This window comes from Papaver somniferum, unplaced genomic scaffold (assembly GCF_003573695.1).
Source record: "Papaver somniferum cultivar HN1 unplaced genomic scaffold, ASM357369v1 unplaced-scaffold_107, whole genome shotgun sequence".
Taxonomy (NCBI): domain Eukaryota; kingdom Viridiplantae; phylum Streptophyta; class Magnoliopsida; order Ranunculales; family Papaveraceae; genus Papaver; species Papaver somniferum.
The window spans coordinates 10,057,773-10,074,633 of record NW_020619603.1 but is presented as its reverse complement, the minus strand read 5'-3'; the positions used below and the strand labels follow the sequence as shown (position 1 = coordinate 10,074,633).

The 16,861-nt window shown below is 36.1% G+C and overlaps 1 protein-coding gene across 1 annotated transcript; it reads right to left on the bottom strand.

Moving 5' to 3' along the window:
• Positions 1-522: 522 nt before the first annotated feature.
• LOC113328036 lies at positions 523-1,641 on the bottom strand. Its single transcript, XM_026575130.1, has one exon. The coding sequence runs from the start codon at positions 1,639-1,641 to the stop codon at positions 523-525; it is 1,119 nt and encodes a 372-aa protein (XP_026430915.1).
• Positions 1,642-16,861: the final 15,220 nt, after the last annotated feature.

Genomic DNA, 16,861 nt, shown 5'->3' with positions numbered 1-16,861 from the left:
TCCCAACGTAATTGTGGTTGGCTATCGATCACAACGCTTATCCACTCTGCCTGCCTTTGCCTGCACCAGCTGCTCCAATGATGACTACAAGCAATTCACCGGCGACGTGCCAATCATTCCCTGGTACATATGCTTAAAAAAAATCCACGGTAAATGTTATTCGAACCCAAAAAGGAAGACCCAATAATTGCAGCACTCCGTAATGCATTTTGCTTGACCATAATCACATACTACTTCCGTACCTAATTAGATGATCTAGTTAAAATTTACTAGTAAATTTAGAAATGATTTATCTCTCAAACTATACAACGAATTTTAGTAAACTTTGTATCATCGGAAAGCATTTTAAAACACCTATCTAATGAATATAAATATGGCTATCAAATTTTACATATTTCTTATAATAATACTAATCTATCACTCCACTTATTTATGGTATAGGTCATCTAATTAGGGACGGAGGGAGGCCAATAACTATGGGCCATTTTTTTTTTTTTGCTAGGAAAATGAAATTCATTGATATTAATGAGAGATTACATCTTGAGGGAGAAAATTTGGGTGATTGTTAACATCCCATTCTCCTGAAATTCTCAACATTCTAATATGTTTTGCATCTATGTCTGCTAAGTTATTATGATCTCTCTTAAGATGAATGAATTTAAGAGGAGAAATATCTTTTAAAAGGAAAAGACAATCATCTAATAAAGAGCATGAGGTCCAACTAGTTTGGCCTTTTCTATTATTCAGATAAGCTATAATATTTTTAGCATCACTGATAATGTAAAAGTTCTGGAAGTTATTTCTTTTAATCCAACTTGCATCCTCCAGGATTGCTGCACTTTCAACTACTTCAGAACTTGCACTCCTTCCTGAGACTAGCTTGCATCCCTTGAATTCACCTGCTGAGTTTAAGGCCACAATTCCAAAACCAGATTCATTAGTATTTTTGTCAAAGGAAGCATCACAGAATATTAGAAGACTTTTATGTGATACAGATTCAAGAAAATTAGATGCAACATCAGGAACCACATTAGTTATGTTGGGCACAGATACAGGAGCAAAAACATTCATAGTTTCACCCACAGTTTTTATAGCATTTCTAGCAGTAATCTGCGGGTTTAAGTGAATGTTATCAAACACTTTTGAGCATCTGTCTTTCCAGATGCACCAGGCCACAGTAAGGACAATAGACGATTTATCTTGCAGAGTTTTGGATGTGAGCCATTTATAAATCCATTCCTTAATACTTATGTTAGTATCAGAATCCTGCAAAACAGAGGAACTAACAACATGGATGTTTGACCACACATTTTTAGCAAATTGGCAGTGAAGTAACATATGTTCCAGAGTTTCAGAAACACCAGAGTTACATGATTTACACCTATCATCATGAGTGTGGTTGAATCTAGCTAGTTTGCTACCAGTGGGTAGAATATTTTCAAAGCACTTCCATATAAACAAGTGGGTTCTAGGCAAAAGATGGGACTTCCAAATAGCCTTATGTGTTTCAAAATCAGGATTGGGACTAGAATTATGAGGCAATTCATTATCTAGCAGTTTATAGACAGATTTTGCAGTTAAGATACTATTACTGTTGTATGGCCAAATTAAAGTGTCACAACCAGCAATTGGAATTCTCATACTTCATATTTTTTGACAATTATCACTAGTAAAAAATGACTCAATTAAATCTATCCTCCAAGTTTTAGACTCATGATTGATAAACTCAACAACTTTATAGTTGGGGTTTGGATAATTGACACACAATGGCTGAGAAGGGTTTAGAATCCAGTTGTCAGTGAAGGCTTGAACTGTACACCATCTTTAATGTCCCAATAAGCATGTTGTTTTAAGATATCCAGACCATAACAAATACTAGACCACACCCAAGACATAGACCAAGGTTTCTTATAATGGAGAGGGTGACGGTTCTTAAAATACTTGCACTTGAGAATTTGAACCCACGGATCATTAGGAGAGTGAATGAGCAACCAAGCAGTTTTGGTTAAAAGAGCTAGGTTCATTTGTTTTCAGGTTTCTAAAGCCTAACCCACCCTGCAGTTTATGTGTACACATTTGTTCCCATTTTCTAATGTAGTAACCCTTATGACCATTTTTTCCCCGCCAGAAGTCTCTTTGGGACTGCTCCATTTTGTTAATAATGTTGTCAGGGAGCAGAAAAGAGTTCATATGATAGTTAGATGAGGATTTTAAGGTATGTTGAACAAGAATGGATCTGCCTGATTGAGCTAATTGTTTACCTTTCCATTTAGACACTCTAGAATCATGATGAGTGTTTAAACGAGACATACTCTCAGTCCTATTTCTGGTAATAAAGAGAGGTATACCTATATAATTTTCATTAAGATCTATCTTCCTAACATTCATAGCTCTAATAAGAGACACACAATGATCAGGTTGAACATTCTTACTGAAAAAACATGCAGACTTCTCAAAATTTATCATTTGACCAGAAATACTACTAAAATCTCTAATCAAAGACATAACATTACTTGATTCATAGTGAGTAGCTTTAGTAAAAAGCAGATGTGATATACTAGGATCTTCTTTAGTCACTTTCAAACCATGAATTAAGTTAGAATGTTCAGCATGTTTGAGATATCTAGAAAAAGATTTCATGCACAAAATGAACAGATAAGGAGACAATGGGTCTCCTTGTTTGAGTCCTCTGGTAGGAGAAAAAGAAGTGCATGGAGAACCATTTAAAATAATGCTGGTATTTGTGGTACTTATACACTGAGAAATTAATTGACACCAGTGATCTGAGAACCCAAATTTCTTAAGAACATCAATTAGGAAGGGCCATTCTATTCTATCAAAGGCCTTATACATGTCAAGTTTAAGGCCCATGATGCCACATCTATCCTTTTTTGTTTTCATAGTATGAACTAGCTCATGGTCAATCGCCACATTGTTTTGAATGTTTCTACCAGGTACATATGCAGCCTGGTATGGTGATATAATTTTTCCTAGCAAAGGTTTCATTTTATTAACAATGAGCTTAGAGATAATCTTATAATTAAAGTTGCATAGAGACATAGGCCTAAAATCATCTGGAGTAGTAGGCTTATTCACCTTAGGAATCAAAGAAATAAATGTATGATTCATTTCCTTTAGAAGATGTTTGGAATCAAAGAAACTCTTGACTGTTTACAAAACATCTTGCTCAAGCAAATTAAGATTTTGTTTATAAAATCCAGGGGGAAACTCGTCTGGACCAGGGGAAGTCCAAGGGGCCATTTGCTTGATAGTGTTCCTAATCTCATCAAGAGTAATGGGACTCAAAAGCTTATCATTGTCCATATTAGTGACACATCTGTCAATGCAATTTAAAAAATCATCATTCAGAGTAGGATTTTTTGTAGTAGAAATACTCTTAAAATGAGTAACAAGAAGGTCTTCAAGAGAATCTTTATCCTCAGACCATTGCCCATTAGTCAATTTTTAGGAACTAATGTGATTGAAATGCCTTCTTCTATTCACATAGGTATGATAATAAGAAGTATTTCTATCATGGTTCTTAATAAAATCAACCCTAGATTTGTGAGCATAAAAGGACTCTTGAGCTTTTTGAGGCAACTCACGATTATGTTCAACTTCCTTTATGGCCTCATTGTTTATTATTCAGATGCTTGAGTTGATCAGTTAGAGAGAAAAAAATTTGATCAATATTACCATAGTGGGAAATATTCCATTTCTTAAGTTCATATTTAACATTTCTAAGGAAGTTGACCATTTTAAAAGCATGAGACCCTCTATCATTAGTTCTATAGTCATCCCTAATAACTTGTTGACAAGTAGGATCTTTAAACCAACATTTAAAATATCTGTAGGGTTTTTTTTCCTTGATGGTCGCTGCAATTAGTAACCAAGAGGATAGGTAAATGGTCAGAGCCTATTGCATCTATATGAAAAATATTTGAGTTATTATGGTGATGCAACCAATGACCATTCACCAAATCCCTGTCAAGTCTAGCTTTGACATTATCATAATCGGATTGCCTATTAGACCAAGTAAACTGAGCACCTATATACCCTAAATCAGTCAAGTCAGATCTATCAATGACTTGTTGTATTATAGGGTATTCAGTGGTAGTTGGTCTAGTGTTGGTGGATCTTTCATGGGAAAACATAGTGATATTAAGATCACAAATTAAAAACCATGGAAGATTAATGTCAGCACCAATACTGTCAATGTGGTTCCATTGTGCAATTTTCTCATCATGGTAAGTAGAACCATAGAGAAAAGTAGCAAGGAACTCTGTCTCACTAGGATCATAAGAGATGGTTATGTGAATCATCTTGTCAGTAGACTGAACAATATTTAAAGTGAATCCACTCTTCCACAAAAGGGAAGTACCACCTGAGAGACCCAAGGAAGGGCATATCCAATTGTTAGGATAATTGAATCTCTTAAGATATTGTCTCATTTTTGTAGAGTCATTTTTGGTTTCACACAAGAAGATAACATCAGGATTTTGATTTTTAATTTGATTCCACAAACTGTTTCTGGTATCAGGGTTACCGAAACCCTGACAATTCCAAGACAGGATTCTCATATTTGAGATAACAAGATAAATGCCAGAATAGTTATGAAACTTAAAAAGAATATTACAGGCAGGGTTGATGGCTAAGTATCTAGAGAAAGAGCAAGATACTAAACTGAAAGCAATGACAAGAATGAACCAGAGATAGCCAGGCAAATAACAATCAACAGAATTCAACAGGAGAAGGACAAGACAATTAGAATCATAAGTGAAATTGAGGACTGAAATAAAATAATCTTGCAGAACTAGTCTAACAGTGAAATTAAAACTAAAGTAAAAGAAATCACAGCAGAAATTTCTAGTAATATAAAAAATAAATGTAAAACTAGGGTTTTGAAAATAAACCTGATTATCACATGCAACATTTCCATAGTGATTCCGAGAAGCCGCTCCCATATGTTCAGATTCTGCTCTATCAGTTTCCTTAGATCGATTATCATCCATTGAATTAAGTTGGTATTCCATCCTATTTTCAGCTGAGAACGTAGTTGTATATTTTAGCTTGGTTTAAGAAGAGAACATAGTTGTTGCCTTCTTAAGCTAAAAAATACCACAAGGAAAATCTGAGTTTCCATAAAGGTATATTTTAACTATGGGCCATATTAGTTGTTAATCAGGTCTACTCAGCGGCCTTTCATTGACTCTTACAAGTTTAGTAGTTAATCATCTTCACTATGCGGATGACACAATTTTATTTTTAGATAAAAAAGAAAAGAAGAGTTATATAACTTGTTTTCTGTATTATATTGTTTCGAGTTCATAGCCGGCCTAAAGGTAAATACTTTAAAAACCAGATTAATTGCCATTGGAGAGATCCCTGACTTAACTCGGTGGGCAGAAGAATTTGGTTGTTCAATTGATTGTCTACCTTTTATGTATTTGGGAATGTCACTAGGTGCAAAATATGGCTCAATCAGAATTTGGGATCAAATTATATAGAAGTTCGATGCTAGACTTTCAGTTTGGAGACGTATTTCACTTTCGAGGGGAGGTAAACTTGCTCTCTTGAAGTGTATTATCCTCTCTTCCCACCTATTATTTTTCCTTGTTTAGGGCCCCAACCTCAGTCATTAAGATTCTTGAAAATAAAATGCTCAATTTCTTATGGGAATATAAAGATGGTGCAAAAACCTCCCATTTAGTTAACTGGGATGTAGTTCGTGCAACTAAAGAAATGGGTGGACTTGGTGTGTGCAATCTTAAACTCATGAATTTAGAAATGTTGGCTAAATGGAGTTGGAGATATGGTGTCGAAAATAAAAAGCTTTGGTATAAGATCATAGCAGACAAGTATTGAACAAAATTCTCCTTTTGGATCCCGGGAAAAATTATTCAGACTTATGGTGTGGCGTGTTATCGCTGATTCTGCGGGCCTAACTAGTGATCATTCAACACTTTTTCTTCATTCAGGGACATCCATAGCGTTTTGGACTGATATTTGGTGTGGGCAGCAACCATTAGCAATTACTTCTCCTAATCTTTACAAGTTGTCAAGGGACAAAAGCATCTCAATAGCTAACATGATTTCCGATGAGGGGAACTTGCAGTTTAATTTTAAGCGGGTGCTTACGCATGAAGAAGCTCAAGAATTCGTTATTCTCATTACAGTTATTGGTGATACTCCCCCGGCTAGAGATGGCATGGCTGACACTAGAAGGTGGAAACTGCACCCCTCAGGTGTGTTCACTGTCAAATCTCTTTACTTACATCTGGTAGCGGAACATGGTGAGAATCACTTCCCTTATCAATTCATATGGTAACCTGCAATTCCACCAAAAATTAATATTTTGATGTGGTGTCTGGTGCATGGTAAGCTTAATACCATAGACATGCTTCAGCAAAAGGGTACGAGTCTGTATAACAATTGTGCTTTGTGTGGTAGTGGTGTTGAGTCGCAAGACCATCTTGTAGCTGCATATTTTCTGACTACTACACCCAAGTAAGATTAAAGACTAAAAACTACTTAAACATACAAGATTCATCATGAACAAGATGTAAATAGCATGGAATGTAAAGATTAACACAAGCATATAACGTGGTTCGGCCATAAAGACCTACGTCCACGGAGAAGAAGATGTTTTCTTATTGATTATAAGGTCTTACCCTTGAAAGTGTTACAGATCTCTTCTAGATTTATCACTTTCTCTCTATTTAAGTCTCTCTCAGGAATTCTCTGTAGAAAAACCATCTAAGATTATATAAGTTGTCCACCTCCTGGTACATGGACTAGTATTTATAAACAGAATAAACTCGTAGTCGCTTGATCGTCCGAGCTGGGTGAGCTGTCATCCACCTTCCTGGCTCCCTCGGACTCGTTATATACCGTCCCTCGCGATGGCATACTTGGTCCTCCCTCCGAGTTTTCTTGCTCTCCCTTGGATCGTGTTGCCCTTCTGTGGAGAACCTCGTGTTCCATCGCCTCTGGGTCGTAGTATAGATCGTACGAGTCTTCCGTCACGATGCCCAACTACCCAAGTCTTGTTCTTATCCTTCATTAAATGCGGTCTTGCTTTTTAGACTTGACTGTCTGAGCAGATTATCCCTTTACACACACGCGTCATTCATGTGGTGCTTGTGCAGTTGCCTCGACTGAGACAAATCCTTCTCTCATCGAGTGATTTGGTACTCGAACCTCATCATCTCATCATATATTCATCCCTTGGGATGTCGACACGTGGCCATCGGGTATTTTACCCACGCACATCTATTTCTGCATTGCAAAATTGCTTATAAGATGTGGTGTGCTCCCACCCCAAGTACAGGTTATTCCATGCGAATTCTAGCAGAGACTTGGCATAACAGTCGCTTATCTCAATCTGGAAACTTCATCTGGAGATTAATTTCAGCAGCAATTGTAAACACCATCTGGAGGGAAAGAAATTGTAGAAGATTTGAGGAAGACTACCTTTTCAAAACTGATGATGATCTCATTCATAAAGCTAGAGCATCAATTTTAGCATGGGTTGCAGCTGCAAGCCATTAAGTTCATATGAACTTCTCCAACACAGTGCTACGTAATTGGAATGCTATCTTCGTGTAATTTCTAGATCTTTGTTTTTACTTTCTTTTCTTTGTTTTAATCTACCTATGGTAGAACGCTTTGTATATTCCTTCACTCTATAATATATCTTCTCTTTCGATCAAAAAAGTACTAGCCAGATTAGGGTAATACTTAAACTAATTAGGGGCTATACAAGGTATGTTATAAGGGGTGTCTAACTTGTGTAAAGCTACGTTATTACTCTTTCCAGATTCAAATTAAAACTAGTCCCTTGGTTTAGTTGATTTTATCTAAATTATTTCATTTTCTTCATACCCTCTCATTCCTAACGGCTACTACTTCCTCTTCGTTTAGGTTATCAAAATTGAAATTATTGAATTGCAGTTGTATGGTCGTCATGGTATTTTTTCAACTACCATGACAACTTTTCATGTTTATCATCTTCGTAGGATGAATATCATGCCGACTATTTATTTTTGAAGGTGACGTTGACAAGGTCGTGTGGCAACTAACAACTTTTAGAATCGAAGTTATTTTGTGTCCAAATTTATTTTCAGTTATCACGTTCATGAAAAAATAACATGACGATATAATCTATAATAAAATAATTAGTCGTCAATGTCTTGAATTATCCACCATGACGACTAAATACTACCCAAAACAAGTATTCACGTGTCCATTTTGCTCAATGTCGTCATGCTTTGGACAGTGCAACATGATGACGGTGCCCATTAAAATAAATAATCGTCATTGTTTCGCATTCTCGAGACTGACGATAACTAAATATGGTCGGACGACATGTAAAAAAAAAAATAGCATTTGATGTCACTATTAAAAATCGTCATGATATTTTAATACCAGCCTGCCAACTAAGTTTGGTCGGCATGTTTAGCTCCAGTCAAGTATGAAGACTTTCAATGAACTGAATTTTGAAAATCTGAATACCTGTATGGTTTGAAGAATTAAAAACTACAAAGCCATGTACTATTCCATCTTGAGAAGTGTTTTGCTAGAATAATTAATTTTTATTTCAAACCTGTTAGAAATCAATCTTAAAAAAAAAAATCCCAAAAAAATCCATAAGTTAATCTAACCAGAGCAATAATCAAAATATTGTTAATGGGTCTACGGCCCATGGATGTGTGGTCCATCTAGTTTCCCTTTTATATGTATATACAAAAACCTATGTATTACAACTACGACTCTCTCTAATAAGATATTCTTTGATTCCTTTCCCTTGTCTCTACATCTTCTGCTTTCACCTCTGATTCTCTTGAATCACGCTATCATGCACGAAGCTACCGCAGAGCTAGATTGAATGGGTCGATTTTTTTCTTCTACATAGTTGATTTACATCGACGCGGTTATGCAATTATGGTCAAGCTAATGTTGGAATCGCTGAAATCAAACCAGCTAAGTTGGATCCACTTTTTCTCCTAAATTTTATTATTTTTTTTTTCACCGTTTTTTTATTTTGGCATATACATTGAATATATTAAATCTGTGGCGAAAATTGATTTAATCGTTACTGTGTTGTATGTATGTACTAATATACTAACCAGGAATTAGTTTTGATTGATTATTATTATTTTCTTTCCTCTTTGTACTGTGTACGTTTGTTAACTTTTGGGGATTTTAGATCTAAATTTTAGGTCGGTGGGAAATTCGGGGAGGAAAACCCATCTATAATCCTCCATGGTCGCTCGTCTGTAATGCTCTGGAATTACAGGACCTATCCCATCAAGTCCTGTTCCGGGGACCTATGACCTATCCCGTGCAGTTCTATTCCGGGGACCTATCTGGTCCAGTTCTGTTCCGGGGACCTAAGTTGTGTGTGCCGGTTCTGTTCAATCCTATCCAACAGTGTTGTCCAGTCCTGTTCCAGGGCGTACATGGCCAAACCCATTCCAGTTTTGTATATGTACATGGGGAACCAAAGTTTGGTTTTGTATATATACTGTACCGTGGCAACTAAAGATCGTCTTAATAACTAATGTTAATGTGCGATTTAATATTGAACGTTAGTTGGGCTTATTTATTTATTTTTAAGAACATGTCTAGTTTTGTTTTTCTTTTTTTAAAGATAAGTCCATAAACGATTAATTTAAATTTTGAGTGCCGATCGCGATCATTAAGAATTTTGGTCTTAATGCTATTTTGTTCTCTTGATCATGGTATTGGATATGGTTGAATGGTGTTTTTTGTTCAATTTGTTGTACCAACTCGATTCAATTGGTTGAATGCTATTCTTTGTCTCCCCAAATTTGAAATGTTCCGTGGGATGTAATCCACAGTCGACTATTAAATACTCGATAGTTTTAAAAGATATGTTGCAAATAAAATCACATGTATTCTAATTTTTGTGGAAGAACTCACAAAAGGTGATATGAGTCAGAAAATTTACATTTTTATTCTTCATCGATGATACTAACAAACCAGTATATGTTGAAGTATGAGAACAAGAGAACTATCTTTAGTAATCTATTCAACCTAAAGTAGTTGGTTGACATGTGTAGTGGGATTTTCTTGGCCTGTTGAAATAAAGAAATTTCTCAAATTAAGTTAAATGTAGCAACACTGAAAATGGAAAGAACCCCGAAGTAATGAGGGTTAAACGTACCAACTCATATAAAACATGTGAAAATGGACGTACATATCACGAGACAAAGATGTATTTTTCCCAGTAGTAATGACACCAAAGTACAGGTATCAGCTGAATATGGGATGTAGCTAAGAAGTAATTCTAGCTCCCATCATAAATGAAAGAGTTGACAATGCACCTGGTCATAGGTGTTGATATATACAATGTAATGTGTGTATCATAGTAGCAACCAATTTTCACATCAACTTTAATGGAAAAAAGAACTTTTCCTATCCAATTGATTATTTAATTGAACTAGATCGAATGTCTGCGCTTATGGAATGAAAAACCCATCATTCCCACGAGACATAAATGTTGTAAAGCACTTGAGATATATTAGGTGAAACGTAACATATATTCATTCTAAAGTAATTGAGTTGAATCTGACTTTTGTTATGTAATAAGGCCACACCTCGTATTAAATCTCTCAAGACTCAATGTCTAAGCTTTGTATGTACTAAGAGCGTCCACAATGGACGACTAAACCCAAATATAGTGTCCAGTGGATAGGCGCAGTGGGACGGACCATCGATCAAAATTTGATCAAAGACTAAAATCCAGACCAAATTTGGTCGGCGACCAAGACCAAATCCAAATATAGTCGGGCGTTTATATAGTCTACGCCCCATAACCAGGCGGACGTATAGTCCACGTCCCACCCCAGGCGGACGTATAGTCCACGCCCCACACCAGGCGAACATATAATGCACGCCCGTCTTTTTTTTTTTCTTTTGTGTGGGGCGGGCTTAATACCTCCGCCCCACTCTTTACAAACTTCAAATGCATGGGGCGGGCATAATACCTCCGCCCCACTTTTTTTCTTTTTTTTTTCTACACCGGGCGAACGTATACTCCCCGCCCCACACCAGGCGTTGGTATATTCTACGCCCCACACCAAGCGTTGGTATAATGTCCGTCTGACCAAATTTAGTTTTTCCACCGTAGGGTCACACACCAGATTAAACCCAAAATTTGGTCTTTTTTTTCCTCTTTGGTCTTTGGTTATACTCGCACCACTGCAGTTGCTCTAAGGGATAATCACATCTTGTTAAGTACAAAGGGTGTTTCATGTGTGAACTATTATCTAATTTTTTTTTATAAACTTACAGTGAGAATGGAGTTGATTGCATCTATAAACTATTTCTAATGAAAGTGGAAAGAAGCATATTCTTAGAAAATTAATGTGTCAATCTAGTGAATTGTAAATCACTGGAGCTTGAATTATGGAATCTGTATTAACCCCAACAATGAACTGATTGGGATTGATTCATAAAGACTTTGACATAACCATAAGGCACATTGGTTGTGACACGATGTTCCGTTTTGAAAGTACTAACACGGGCATCACTTCATTTGAGTGTGCAAAGACAATGAACTAATAGAATGCAAAGTTACGACATCTACCGAAATCAGTGATTTCTAAAGTTACTAGATTTACACTGCCTCTCCCCATTATGCTTTAGAGTAAGAAAACACATTACTCATCTTACAAAGTTTTTATTTAGTAAACATGATTGAGACCATCATGTGTTACTTAGATGCAAATGGTAAATAACTCATTCTCCAAAGAAATAAAGTGTTGTTAGTGAACATATATCCATGCAGAATGCGGACCATTCAAGTGATTTATGGCTCTGGTGGATGATTCGACGCATTGAATCAGTTATTGCTCAGAACAAACGATGCGTTTAATTTTTGTAAAACTCCTAGCACATATTACAAAATGCAAAGTGCAATGGCTCACCACCCTTGTTAATGCTAGATAATTTACATCAAAAGGACTTGATGAATATTGCATGTTTAATAGGATCAATATAGAGCATCTTATACCCAATGGTCTCGTAGAGGCTACCATCAAAGGTTACAGATGGTGTCTAAGGAATAAGTTATGCGTACCAACCTACCTTTTATTGCCTTGGGGATATGCAATATTACGCGCATCTTTACTTAATTCGTTTTTTTTAGAACCCAATATTAGTCAACCTTTTTTGCGTACCAGTTGGTAACTGAATTTAAGCCTGACATTTGTGTTCTTACGTATTTTTGATTTCACTATATATGTGTCATTACGAGTCTACATGTAATATAATGGGTCACAAAAATAATTAAGTAATTTTTTTGGATATTTACTCTCAACAATTATCTGCATTTTAAAACCTTTCGCAGGAGATTTCTTACTGCTAGATTGGAGGGTTATCACTTTAATGAGACAGTGTTCCTGTCGTTAAGGGGAGATAAGAAAAAGTATTTTATAAGGGAACGACAGGAATTGTCGTGGTGTGTTCCCATTGTGTCTCATATTAATTCTTGTACTCCACAAATGTAAATGTGAAGTGACAACGAATAATCGATTTTCAGAATGTACATTGATGTCGCTAAAGTGATGAGATCACACATACCAGATGCAAACCTACCAGCAAGGTTACGAATCCTCAATAAGGGATATACACTATATACTAAGGTGTTGCGACTATACTTAGTGAAAGTGTGGTTGAGGTCGTGGCTCCATAAAGAAAGATGGAGAGACCACCAGGTTCGATCAATACCCACCTAAAAAGGAAGTAGATGTAAGGCACAACCTAATTTGTATAATTAATGAAATCATCTCATTTGATTGTCTCTGACCATGTCCATGAATCAATGCTGGAGGACGCTCCGAAGTTTAATGATTCCAGAGAACAAAGACATCTCAAGTGGATTATGAGAATGTGCACGAGTCAATGGAAAGATCATGCGAGCATATTGATGATTAATTTCTTATACACTTGCTTAAGGAGATAAAGCAAGATGAGATAAAACCAAGGTCCTTGTTGCTTAATTTCAACAAAGAGAATATTTGGCCTATACAATCCAAGTAGAACTTGGTTCTTTGACAAATATACAGGTATTTGGTGTGGTAGTGCTAACCAACCAAGTGTAAAGCATATGGGACATACATGATTATTCGTCATAGAGCACAGTGGGAAGAATGAAGTCTCAAAGTATCAAGACTCGCCTTGTGGCGCGAGGTTTCTCACAAAGCCCTGGAATAGTCCTCTTGTAATGAACGTTATAGCGATCTACTACTTAGTTATCTTGGTAACTTCAAAAGAACTTGAAATGTAGCATATGTATGTGGTTTTTACGTATCTCTGAAAGAATCAAGAGATAGCAGATATTTACAAAAGTACTTGATAGACTTTTGTTTCCCAAATCAAGTGACTTTAAACCATAGAGTGCATTCACAGTTGGATATAACACTCACTTATAGATTAAAGCAATCAGGAGGATGTGGTATACCCGCCTAAGTGACTATTTGATTTGGAGGGGATAGACAAGTAAGGCATTTCCCCTTGCGTATTCAGAAGAAAGTTCATGATTTAGAATTGTAGCTATCTATGTCAATGGTACAGACATGACGGGTACTTTTGATGTAATAAGAGACCTTAAAAGCTATTTAAAATCCGATTTTGAGATGACAAATCTAGGGAAAGCTCGATTGAATACTGAGCTTGTAGTATATTATTCCACCAGTTTGCATATGTCTAAAGTTGTCAGGAAATTATAACAAAGATATGCATCCTGATAGCACTCTCATGATTAGTCGAGTTTCAAATGTACATAAATGACCAATTTTTCTAAAGGAAGATGACAAAGTTGGGTCGGGAGATGAACTTTCCTTATCTAAGTATAATAGACGCATTATTGTACTTAGCATAATGTACTCGACCAAATGTTACATCCTCAATGAACTTATTAGCTAGATATAGCTCAGCGCCAATGCAACGTCATTGGAATGGTATAGTGAATATAATCATGTACTTAAAAGTAACCATTGACATAAAATTGTTTTATTCCTGCAAAGACACAAAAATGAATGCTAAAGGAACTGCAATCCAAAGGTTGTTGATTATGAAAGAACAATAATATCTTCTCCACCAAAAGTAATCGGGGGGATATATGGTAGACTATTTTCTAAGTCACTACCGATATTCAGTTTCGAAAAGTACATGACTAAAGGAACTATCAGGTACAACTCTGAATGTAATCAGGGGGAGATGCCGACATTAGGGGGAGGATCCAAGGATATGATGTCGACATATTTTACTTCGAAATTGAAGCTGTGTTGTACTCTTTTTCCCTTCGATCGAGAATAGTTTTCCCCAAAGGGTTTTGTTACTCGACAAGGTTTTTAGCGAGACAACACTAAAACGTCAAGTATGTTGAAAGTTGAAGAAATAAAGATCGCCCCGAAAATATCGGAATCAAAGAAATGAAACGGCGATAGTCTGTTAAGCAACGTAACTTCCAGAATCAACAACATGGTCTTATAAGCTTTCAAGTCACCAAGGTAAAGTGTGATAAACTCATTTTAACTGCACTAGACTAATGAAAATTGTCTGACAACAGGGGGAGCATCTATTGGTGTGTTGAACTATTTACCTTCACCGAGGTTACTTTTTCCCACAGGGTTTTGTTGCTCGGAAAGGTTTTTAATGAGACAACAACAAACACCGGGAAGTAATTTCCAAACTAAGGCTATTGTCTTTCCCACACGGATTTTCTGCCTTAGGAGTTGTGAAGCAACTAGTCAACTTCAACGGAACAAAGTGATCATCTGCAACAGATCACCTTTACTTGCATCTGTCACATTGTACTCTTTTCCCTTCGTCAAGGTTTTATCCCACTGGGTATTCCTTGTCAAGGTTTTAATGAGGCAACATATTTCTTAACATTGTACTCTTTTTCTTTAGTTCAGGTTTTGTTCCTTTGGGTTTTCCTGACGAAGTTTTGACGAGTCAATTAACTTAGACTTGTCGGTCTTTGAAGATCGTATTGCATGTGATGAACTACATGTAAAGTACGAAACAACATGTGAACTACTACATGTGAAGAGTTGTACCAAGATTTTATCCCACTAGGTTTTTCCTTGTCAAAGTTTTAGTAAGGCAATTGATTTCGGCACAAGTCATCAACGAGAGAACGACATCTGGAGAACTACATTCAAAGCACTATATATGAAGCACTATGTATAAAGTTTTGTTATTGAACCGCACAAGGGGGGAGTGTTACAGGGCCTACTTCCCATGGATGTGCGGTCCATCTAGTTTCCCTTTTATATGTATATACAGAAACCTATGTATTACAACTTCGACTCTCTCTAATAAGATATCCTTTCCCTTGTCTCTTCATCTTCTACCTTCAGCTATGATTCTCCTGAATCAAATATTTACCTTTTTACAGTGTATACTACTAATTAAATAGATTAATACAAATTAGTCAGGGACAATTTTACCATTAAAAAAGATATAAGGCCATGATGTTTTTGTTTCTACTTCCTAATAAATAACTCTATAGTTATAAGGTTACCTAACCCTCAATTGGTTTTAATATACCCCAATCTGGCGAGTTTATGAATGTTCAGTTTATGTAAAATTATATTTGCAGATACGCTTCCATATAGTACCAGAACGCTATATATTTTTATTTAATGTTCGGTTTTTATTCCTAATGTTAATTTCTTTTTTAATTATTTTATTTACCATAATTTATTTGTCCTATTTTATGTTAAACTTTTCCTTAGAGCAAGTTTTATGGTGGAATCTATCCTATTCCAAGTGTGGAAAAACTATGGAATGTCAAGTCTACTTGCTTCCAAATTTATGTTTTCCATGAAAAATCTAAGCAATGTTCCACGGTTTGGTGTAATTGTCCGTGGAATCCATGGTAGTGCTAATCAGATTAGCGTAAACACTATTCAGATAGCGCACTAGAAGACGAAAAACACTAATCAGAATAGCGCTCAACGCTAATCAGAATAGCACAAAACGCTATTCAGAATAACGCCTTTTTTTTATCCGTAGATTTTAAACGGGCCATTGAAAATCTAATGGCTGAGAAAAAAACGCTAATCTTAATAGCGTTTAGTGCTATTCTGAATAGCGTTTTTTTAGCGCTATTCTGATTAACGCTCAATGCTATTAAGATTAGCGTTTTTGTTGTTCCACCACTACACTTGCGCTTCCATCCATAATTCCAAATGGTGAGGTGGCGTGGAAGATGGAAGATGAAACTCTTCCACCATAAGACTTCCTCTTATAGAAACTAAGAAACACAACTCGGTTATCTCTTGGCTTGGTATGTCAAACTTTCATTTTGTTTGTCCTATTATATGTCAAACTTTCATTTTACTATCTCTGGGCTTGGTTATATTGAAACACCAAATAGACAACCATAGTGCTTGGTTGGCCCTAAGCCATCTCCACTCCTTTAAAATGCTAAGTCATATAAGCTCTCACGTCGCACGGTGAGTATGACATCCCCCTCAAATTAAATTAGATAAAAGTTTTCACACAGAGAAATTCTGGTGACGACAAGTGGCAGAACTCTATTAGTCGAAACATTAAAAACTGAATTACACTCTGTTTACATTTTGTATGTAACTGACCGTTTATAATGTCGTTAGCGAAAACGCGGGTATATAACACTTATGTGTGGATTTACACCTACTTAATTACTTACACTTGGTTTACGCCAAATACTTAACTGGACGTTACTAACGTCGGTTAGGTAGACAATACTCTATCCAAATCTAACCCTAACAGAGTTTTCTTAAAGCTTCTCACTGTTAGTTTTCGTTGTGAAGATGACAACAGTTACGAATATGAAATC